General features: G+C 43.5%; 1 protein-coding gene across 1 annotated transcript in view; it reads right to left on the bottom strand.

Moving 5' to 3' along the window:
* Nucleotides 1-1,159: 1,159 nt before the first annotated feature.
* coro2ab (coronin 2Ab) overlaps nt 1,160-10,202 on the bottom strand; it is a 10,260-nt gene continuing 1,217 nt past the window's right edge. Inside the window, exons 4-11 of the mRNA XM_052100878.1 lie at nt 8,943-9,122; nt 8,727-8,843; nt 7,898-8,002; nt 6,570-6,666; nt 6,163-6,275; nt 2,043-2,133; nt 1,626-1,873; nt 1,160-1,321 (exon numbers count right to left, since the gene is read on the bottom strand). Coding sequence (XP_051956838.1) covers nt 1,160-1,321; nt 1,626-1,873; nt 2,043-2,133; nt 6,163-6,275; nt 6,570-6,666; nt 7,898-8,002; nt 8,727-8,843; nt 8,943-9,122 — 1,113 coding nt within the window. The remainder of the gene's footprint in view (nt 1,322-1,625; nt 1,874-2,042; nt 2,134-6,162; nt 6,276-6,569; nt 6,667-7,897; nt 8,003-8,726; nt 8,844-8,942; nt 9,123-10,202) is intronic.

Here is a 10,202-nt window from a genome sequence, read left to right as displayed (position 1 = left end):
CAATAAAGCTGATTCTGATTCTGATTCTGAATATCTTCATCAGTAGATGATGATGTGGAACTATAAAGGTCAAGATATAATTCTTTAAAAGCATTATTAATATCAATGGCTGAGGTAAATATTTTTGAGGGAATGGTAGATAAAGACTCTCTCTGCTTTATATATCTAGCTAACAGCTTCCCTGCTTTGTCCCGACTCAAAGTCTGACTGTCTTGCCCTGAATAGTCAAAACTCCACCTTCCGTGACACAAAGATATTATATCTGTACTTCAATCGGGTCAATTCTCTGAGGCATGTGACGACATTCGGCACTTCAGCTTCACTTTTAATATTCCCTTCCAACTCCATGAGTTCTTGTGCTTTGGATTTATTGATGAATGAGGCGTACTGTATGATCCGCCCCCTAAGAACCGCCTTAAGTGCCTCCCAAGCCACGCCCACAGAGGATACTGAGAACCAGTTGATCTCCATATAAACATAGATTTCAGCCTTTAACATTTGTTGGAATTCAGGATTTTGCAAAAGGGAAACATTAAAGCGCCAACTACATGATTTCTTTTTCTCCATATGTGGCAACACCTCTAAACTCTCCAGGGCGGGATCTGAGACTGTTTCCAATTGAGCAATCAACAACAGATGAAATGATGGAATTAGATATAAAATCTATTCTAGTATAAATCTTATGGACTGATGAAAGAATGTATAGTCTCTACCAGATGGGTTCAGAAGTCTCCAAATATCTGTAAGATCAAGATTTTGACACATTGTCCTGTGAAGCGTTGATGTTGCTCTAGGTTAGGTGCTTAAATATTAGACAAAATCAACCTTTGCCCCTGAATTTCTGTGTTTTAAAGTCTTTATTGTGCAGAAAAACGTGATTGTAGATTATTATTTTAAATAATATTATTTGTCTTTAGGCCCCCAGTGAGCAGGCCAAAGGCCAAAGGCGACTGAATTTGTGGGATGGAGAATAAGATTTGTGTTTCATCAGTGAATGAAGACTTGAGAAGGATTTAAGTTCTACTGTTTTGATATTTCTATTTTCGAATTATAACGTCATGAGGGAGTAAATGATAACAGAATTCTCATTTCTAGATGAACTTTTCCTTTAACAGTTCACTGTATTAATCCACATGAGCCCTGTCACTGCTCACCCTTTCTAATATTCTCTTTTCTGATTGGCTGCAGTGCTTGTGCTGTGATTGGCTGTCATCATGTTCTTCAGCTCTCTCTCCAGTTGTTGGATTTTCTCGTCTCGTTGTTGGAGTTTCTCCTGCAGATCTTTAATTTCCTCCTGCTGATGAAACATCACCTGTAGCAGCTGCCGTAATCAAACACACACACTGTTACGACCTCTGACCTCAGAGCAGAGAACACCATTACATTGGCTGTGTCCGAAAGCAGTGTGAAACCGCTTCCAAGACACCAAAACATCACGTCTAATGATCTCGAACACATTCAAGTGAGTCTTAGACTGAACCAAACATATATTTCATGATGGTTTCTCTGTAGAATCTTAAGTTGGACATTTAATTTACTTGTCTCAACCGCTCCATCAGACATCACTTTTGTTCTGGTTACAGGATGTGACACTGAATTCAGATGTCTTGATGTTTGAGTCTGACCTCTCTCTCTGGTCCCGCGGGGAGATAAAACACGGCTTTAGTCCAGTTTAGATCTGAGCGTGTGTGCGCCGAGCTCCAGTCCAGGCTCTGGGTGTCGTCTTCAGTCCAATCGTGCAGGTCTATGATGATGTCAGAGGGGCATTCTGTGTCCTGATTGGTCAGTGTGTAGGTCTGAAGGCTGTTGTGTATTTCAGTTGTGCAGGACTCGAGCAGTCGAGCTGCTGGTCTCAGAGACATCAGCACCGGACCTACAGGAGCAGATCAGACAGATCACATATAGAGGACTGGGTAAGATATGTTTTGAGGGTGTTTAGGATCACCCTGCAAAAAAAAACATTTGGCACATGACAGTGTAACTTTTACAAAGCGTTGCATTTTTCCTCTTATGACAAATTTAGAATAAACTCTTTGACTGACCTTTATTGTGTCCCATCAGCCACTCATGTGCGCTCATGGCCGCTTCATTGGCTGCTGTCAGTGGATAAATATCCTCCTGAAAACACCCAGACTGCTGACAGAACAAAAACAAACATCACAACTGTTACACATTTACAAATGGATTAGGGTTCATCAAATTACTTACATGATATGCTGATTAATTAATCAAATTAATTGAATACATCAATATTTGCAGCAAAGTGGCCCCAAATAAACATAATTCAATATATAAAGCCACAATGTGACAGTGAGGACCAATCACAGGAATTAGATCAAAGGTCTTTCATTAAAAATAAATAAAATACAAACACAAACTCTCTCGATGGAGAGAAACAAACATAAACATTACAAACAACGTTAACAAACATAAAACACAAAACTGACTGAGCAAGAACATGAGGGGAAAAGCACCATATATACAGAGTTAAAGACATGAGGAACAGGTGACAACAATTAACATCAGGAGGACTAGACGAGGAGGCGTAGCAAAGAGATACAAGGAGGTGGAGACAGGGGAGCATATGGCTGACACAAACATAAACAAAGCCATTAGCTAAAGCACAAAACAAAAACACGCCCAAACAAAACAGACAAACAGAGGGCAGACCAGACAGGATCATGGCAATGTAATGATTAAATACGCGAATTAAAAATAACTGTACTTTAATCATTAGAAATATATGTGGAGGTGAGGGCGTGGTCGAGGGTTCATCTGGGGATAGAGGAAGAGGTAAGAGGTAAGGGTTTTACCTGAGTTTCATTACTGGTAATTGCTATTTTAATGTTCGCAGTGATAGACGGGGTAAATACAAGGTGCCCTGTCCATAGAGTGAGAGAGACGCTGCAAAACTGTGTGTGTGTGTGTGACTAGGAGAGACACCTGAAGCAATTTGTGTGTTGGCCATTGCTGTATTTGTTTTGCCCTTTGAAGCTTTGCCGTTTGATGTGTATGGGTTTATGTTGATGAGAATAAAGAGTGACATACCTGAGTTCCTTCCTCATACTTCCTCATTCATTGAACCTTGTTACACTGGTGCCGAAACCCGGGAAAAGAGGAAGAAGGATACGCTGTCAGGAGGAAGTCTTATGGCCCCTCACCTGCATCCACCAGGACCAACACAAGGTCCTCATGGATCTTCAGAGGGAGCAGCAACAGCGTTTCGAGGTGCTCCTTCGGGCCCAGAAGGAGGACCGGCAGGTACTGCGGAGCTTAGTACTCCAGGAGAGGGGCAACAACAACAGCCCCGGCAACAGCGCACGCCGACGTGTTGCTCACCAAGATGGGGCCTCAAGAATATCCGGAGGCATACCTTGAGCTCTTTGAGTACACCACCATCGCCGGAACAGTGGGTGGTGCATCTTCTGCTGCTGCTGACTGGGGGAAGCCCAGATCACAGTGCAACAGCTTACGGCCACCAACCTCCTGGACTACTCATGTTGAAAAATCCATCTTGCAATGGGCCAGCCAGAGCCCAGAAGAACACTGCCAGCATTTCTGCTGTGAGGCTGGCTGCCCATTTACCTTTGCCCTGCAGCTTCGTGCTACCTACCGGTAGTGGGTGCTAGCTAAGGAGGACAGCGACGCAGAGGATGTCATCAACCTGGTGGTGCTGCAGCAGTTAATCTCCCGGTTGCTGAAGGGATGGCCAATTGGGTCCAGTTCCCCCTACCGGCGTCGCTGGATGAAGCAGTCCAGCTGGTGGAAGATCATCTGGCAGCATATCCTGAGCTGGCGCACCCCACGTCCTTTCTCCAACACATGTCTCTTCCCCTGTTCTCTCCCCCATCCCCCTTCCTTCTGCCCTGAAACTGGCTCCCTGGTCTAAGGGGTTTGCTAACTCTCCCCTCTCTTCATCCCAGGTGAAGGAGTCGGTTGCCACAAGTGTGGGTGGGAGGCTTGGGCCAGTCTGCTGGAGTTGCGGGGAGCCGGATCATGTCTGAGAGCAGTGCCCGGTAATGGAGGTGGGGGCTTTGATCCGGATCCCCGACACCCCACAGACCTCCTCCGATCGAGCAGGGACGTACCAGATACCTTTGAGTATTAAGGGGGGTACATACCAAGCCTTGGTGGATTCAGGTTGAAATCAAACCTCCATTCATCAATGCTTAGTTCAAAATGGGACATTAAGGTCAAATAATCAGGTGAAGGTGAGGATGGAGATATTCATGATTATCCTGTAGGGACTGTCACAGTAATGTTCAGGGACAAAAGCATAATATTGAGGTGGTGGCTATCCGATAACTTTGGGAACTAAAAAATGCTTATCGATCATTATTGAAGAGGTTGTGTGAGGATGGGTCCTGTGAGAAAGTGAATTCGGTATGGGATGTGTGAAGCGCTGACTGGGAAGGTTTGGCCTGGGCCGTCTGCGGCTGTTTCACGTAAGTCTCAAGTCATGTAAGTCGCGTTTGACCAAGTAATAGATGATGGTCAACATCTTCAGCCGGGCATCACACTATCATCCATATTATAAATGATTGGTTGTATATCGGTTTGTTTGTCCTGTGTTTAGTCATTTATTTCTAGCTTTATCAGAGATATGAGCTGTTGAATATTCGACAGCACACACCAAACACTCTTTTACCGGTTTTTGATTATTCAGACATTCTGCTGGATATTTTAGTCAGAGGAGCTGTGGTGCTGTACAAGCGCACTAAAAGATGCAAACATAGGAAGCGAGCCAGAGCTGGTAAAGCTCTGACAGCGCGACTTTCGAACCTCGCTGCCAAGCATCCATCTAGCAAATCTCTGCTCTCTTCCTGAAAAAAAGAACAAATTACTTCTCCTCACCCGCAAAAATAAGGACTTTGCAAATTCTGCTGCTTTGTGCTTCATGGAAACCTGGCTGAGTGAAGCCATTCTGGACAGCACATTACATCTGCCAGGCTTCCAGCTGTTCAGAGCGGATCGCACTAGAGAGTTAAAATGGTAAACGAGAGGTGGTGGAACGTATTTTTACGTCAACAAATGTTGGTTTATGGATGTAACAACTCTGAAGAATATGTGCTGTCCTAATTTAGAGGCACTCTTCAGAAATTGTAAGCCTTTCTACTAGCCATGTGACTTTTCCTTGTGTATTCTTGTAAGTGTTTATATTCCTCCACACCCATGTGTGAATGCAGCGCTGCAACAGCTGACTGATCATATCACAGACATGGAGCAGTAACACCCGGACTCACTTATTATTATTATTGGGTATTTTAACAAGGAAAATCTCAAATGTGAACACCCAAATACAGACAGAACATCACATGCCCCACCAGAGACAGAAATATACTGGATCACTGCTACACCACTGTAAAGGATGCATATAGCTCTGTCCCACGTGGAGCTTTAGGACTCTCTGATCACTGTCTGGTTCATCTTCATCCAACCTACAGATAGAAACTAAAATCAGCTAAACCTGTAGTAAAGAATGTAAAGAGGTGGTCCAATGAAGCAGAGCTAGAACAACAAGCCTGTTTTGACTGCACTCATTGGAGTGTTTTTGAGGCTGCAGACACAGACCTGGATGAGCTCACAGATACTGTGACATCATATATCAGTTTCTGTGAGGATATGTGCATCCCTACTATGATTTATTTAATGTTCAACAATGACAAAACATGGTTTATAGCAAAACTCAGGCAGCTTCGTCTGGCCAAAGAGAATGCTTACAGAAGTGGGGATAAAGTCTTGTACAATCAGGCCAAATACAGACTGACAAAGATTTGAGTTCCTAAAAGAAGCTACTCTGAAAAGCTGAAAAAAATGTTTTCAGCTAATGACCCTCCATCAGTGTGGAGAGGCCTGAAAGTCATTACCAACTACAAGACACCATCCCCCAACCCTGTAGGGAATCAACAACTGGCTGACGACCTGAATGTGTTTTACTGTAGATTTGAAAAGCCCAGTCTCACACATCACACCCGCTCTGATCTTCACAGCACACAAACATTTACACCTCATGCCACCACCCTCCTCCCCTAACCCACACGTAGACTCCTCCTCCCACTATGTGTTGCACATGTTTCTGGTGTCACTGGGATTGAAGCTTCATTAATATGACACTGCTATGAAAACAATGTTTAAACTGCAGAATATGTCAGTGCGTTTTACCTTCCGTGGCACATAGAAGCTGACAGGTTCCAGCAGATCTCTGACGGTCAGCAGCCTGTAGAATCTGAACACCTCACACGCACTGACGTTCAGTCCACGCTTGGGCATTACACCTAAACACACCACACAAATATCACACTCTATGGAGTACAGGTGTTTCTAAACTTGTGAGGGCCAACGTTTTTGAAAATGTCCTCACTAATATATTGAAACGTGAAAACTGACATGCGAGGACATTTGAATCACTCCTCACTTTTTGAAAGGCTTATAAAATCGACTATATCATGTTTAGCTTTAAATCTACTGATATTAACGGGTTTGTTTTAGGGTTAGTGTTGGGGTTAATCAAATATCTTTACACCCACGTTACATTCACTGTGTGTGTGTGTGTGTGTGTGTGTGTGTACCCATTCCTCTCTGTGGGAAAGAAGAGTGATATTCGGCGAGGAAGTGAATGTACGGTTTCACCCCACTGACTTCATAATAACGAATGTTGCCATCACCCTGTAAACCAAACCAGAGACAGACAGATTTTAACACAACTCATTTTACTTTTATTTATAAGCTAAATCAAACAGCCCCAGAGATTAAGGGATTCATATAGTAGCTACTAGAGCAAATACTGAAACCCCAATGTTCATCCACTGACCTGCCACACACTAGTATCAGCAAAACCGACACAAACCACCAGTTTGTCCCAATATTATACTGTTATCTCCTCCTGATTCTGTCTTTTAGTCCATGCAGATACCTTTGAATAAACTGAAGCTGGAATGTTGCACAGATACTTGATTAACTGTTCTAGACCCTAGTGAGCTTTCTCCAGAGGCAGCATTTTAAGGCATCATAGGTGCTCCCGATACAAAGAGGAATGTATGTTAATTATGCTGCCTCATAAGATACCTCATTTTGGTAAAATTCTAAGGCAGCATCATATGTATCCTTCCATAGGAAGGGAGTACCAGAATGCACTGTGATGAGACAATTCACAAGGTTTTGGAACATACCCGTAGAGTGTTCTCAATATCCTGGTGTAAAACTCTGATTATGACAGTAAAACCCCAAATCATCCAGTTTGTGTAAGAGATATAATAATGTTTCAGCTGTTCAAACACTTCCTGATCTGTGAACATGAGACGCTGTCTAAACTGAATGTGTGTGACGTCAATATTGTCTACAACTGACTTGTAAAGCACACAAGGTTTGATCAACATGACTTCATCACCTTCTCTAGTTTGGTGACCTAGTCTTTGAGTGGATCTTGTAATCTGCATTTATGAGTGAGATTAGTTGTCTGTTTCTAATATATTAAAAGACTTGCTTTCTTTGCCAAAAGGCTGACGGCGGCAGATATCCTCCAGCCAAACTGTGTTTCTGCTTTGAACATCTCCCAAAAAACACATCCTGAATAATGACCTCAAACTCAATTAGCAGTAGCACTTTTTGGTTTAATATTAGCAAGACACAAATACACAATATACTTTGATATTACCCCTACTCAGATGATATCAAACCTAACTTTTGTGGTAATCAACATTATGCTACAATGATGTTGATTGAGCTTAACTTTTATTGATCCCAGAATATGCCTTCAAGTTTATCATAATATAACTTATTTTAAATAATTTTAAGTCATATTTTGGCCCCTTGGGAGTTTGCTGAGGCAAACCACTGCAATTATTGCCAACATTTTTTTAGCAAAGTTTCTCTTTGAACTGTGGATGAAACATTTGACCTTTCCAGCCAGATACAGCATTTGTGTGTCAGGGTCATAAAAAGGGAAAATGACCCCTGACCCTCCATCCAAATCCTCCTCTAGTAACGGCTCGGACAAATCCTCCTGTAAACACACACACACACACACACACACACACACACACACACACACACATGTTGTGTTTCCATGTTTTATGGGGACTTTCCATAGACATAATGGTTTTTATACTGTACAAACTTTATATTCTATCCCCTAAACCTAACCCAACCCCTAAACCTAACCCTCACAGAAAACTTTCTGCATTTTTACATTTTCAAAAAACATCATTTAGTATGATTTATAAGCTGTTTTCCTCATGGGGACCGACAAAATGTCCCCACAAGGTCAAACATTTCGGGTTTTACTATCCTTATGGGGACATTTGGTCCCCACAAAGTGATAAATACATGCTCACACACACACACACACACACACTCACTATAACACATCGTACACACACACAGACAGAATGTGAGAATGTACATTATCTACACTACATGGTCAAAAGGATGTATAAACCTGAACATTTAATTTCAAGCCCATCAGCATTAATATGGATTTTTTCCTAGATGTTAAACATGTCTTTGGTGATTTGGTCTCATTCACACACAAGTGAACGTCAGTGAGGTCAGAGGTCAGACACACATGTTGGGTGATTATGGACATCTGATAAATCTCAAAGCTGTTAAGATCTGACTTCTGCAGGCCACTCAAGTTATTATTAGATTTAACCAAACCTGATCATTTAAATGAGGTGTCCACATATTTCTGGCCATGTAGTGTGTGTGTGTGTGTGTGTGTGTGTTACCAGGTTCCACAGAGCAAACTGTCTCTGGTTCCAGGACGAGTTTCCTGTGGTCAACATCATGTTGAGATTCCACAGGAACACAATCTTACATGCTTTATGAGACGAGCTGCCAGACTCCTGAAAGCACACAGACACATGATTAAAACATCTTCTGCTGATAGAACAACAGTTCATGTTTATTACAGTACAGTACACACATACACACACTCGTGTGACCTGCAGCACTCGTCCGGTGCGTGGCTCGATGACTCTGATCTTCTTGTCTTTGCAGACTGTGGCAAACACACTGCCATCTGCACTGATGCTCAAACACACCACCAAATCAGAGTGTGTGTTTATCTCACACACCGGCATCTCCACAACAACACCAGCGGTGTCTAAACGCCACACCAACACCTACAACACACACACAAGAATGACACTGGAAGGCATGTTACGAGGAGGATATGTGTGTGCGTGTGTAATGTCTAGGTTACGGATGTAACCTCCGTTCCCTGATGGAGGGAACGAGACGGTCTCTCTTGAGTGCCGAATATGCCTTTGATCTACGAAAAAAGGCCAATGGCAATTAGGCAGACAGTATTTGCATACCGTGCCCCGGACATACGGGTATAAAAGCGGGCAAATACGTTGAGTTCATTCAGGAATTTTCTGAGGAGCCGGAATTGTCCGGCCACTACAGTGGCTCGGCTCAGTGACGTGGCCGGGAGGACACAACGTCTTGTTCCCTGGAGGTTACATCCGTAACCTAGATGTTCCCCGTCTGTCGCTCACATTGTGTCGAAGAAGCGACACTAGGTGTCCAATTCAAATCACGCCATGTGCTGGGCTGTGTAAGTGTACTGCTGACACAAGAGCGAGCAGGTATATTTACGTGCAAAGGCGACCAGTTGTGTCAGACCGCACGTACCCTTCCCCAATGCCCCATAAAAGATGTCGGAACTCTTCTGATTACCCTAAGCAGGGGAACGAGGCAACGCTTGCCCATCTGGGAATGGGCCGAGCCTAGCCGGGCCTCTTTTCTCAATATGTTTCTCGCATAGAGCCAAAGCGGCTGGGGCCCTTACACGCATCGTGGGAAGGGGGTCTTACCCAGTTTCCTATTTTTTCAGGGGGAAAAGACCCTGTGGAGACCACACCTGCCCAGCAACAGGGAGTTAAGTGGCGAGATACATCACATGGGCCCCTCAGGTCACGTGTTAAAAAATGGCGTGATGGTAGAAAGTAAGCCGCGACCACAACGTTGCCATGGTCATGATCTCGCAGTGAGAACATGGACCATCCACAAATGCTGCCTCGGTGTGATCGCAAACCAGACACGGAGAGCTCTCTACCGCATCCAGGAACTACGCAGGGGCGGAAGGGCATCTTTATAAAGACGCGTCCTGAACAGGACGTTCAACTCCAGCTCTCAACTTGCTCTTTTAGAGGAAATAACTCTTTTAGAGAAAATCCCTCTTTTATGACTCTTTAAGT

Source organism: Xyrauchen texanus, chromosome 31 (genome assembly GCF_025860055.1).
Source record: "Xyrauchen texanus isolate HMW12.3.18 chromosome 31, RBS_HiC_50CHRs, whole genome shotgun sequence".
Classification (NCBI taxonomy): Eukaryota; Metazoa; Chordata; class Actinopteri; order Cypriniformes; family Catostomidae; genus Xyrauchen; species Xyrauchen texanus.
The sequence above is the reverse complement of the archived record's forward strand: the minus strand, read 5'-3'. Positions and strand labels throughout refer to the sequence as shown.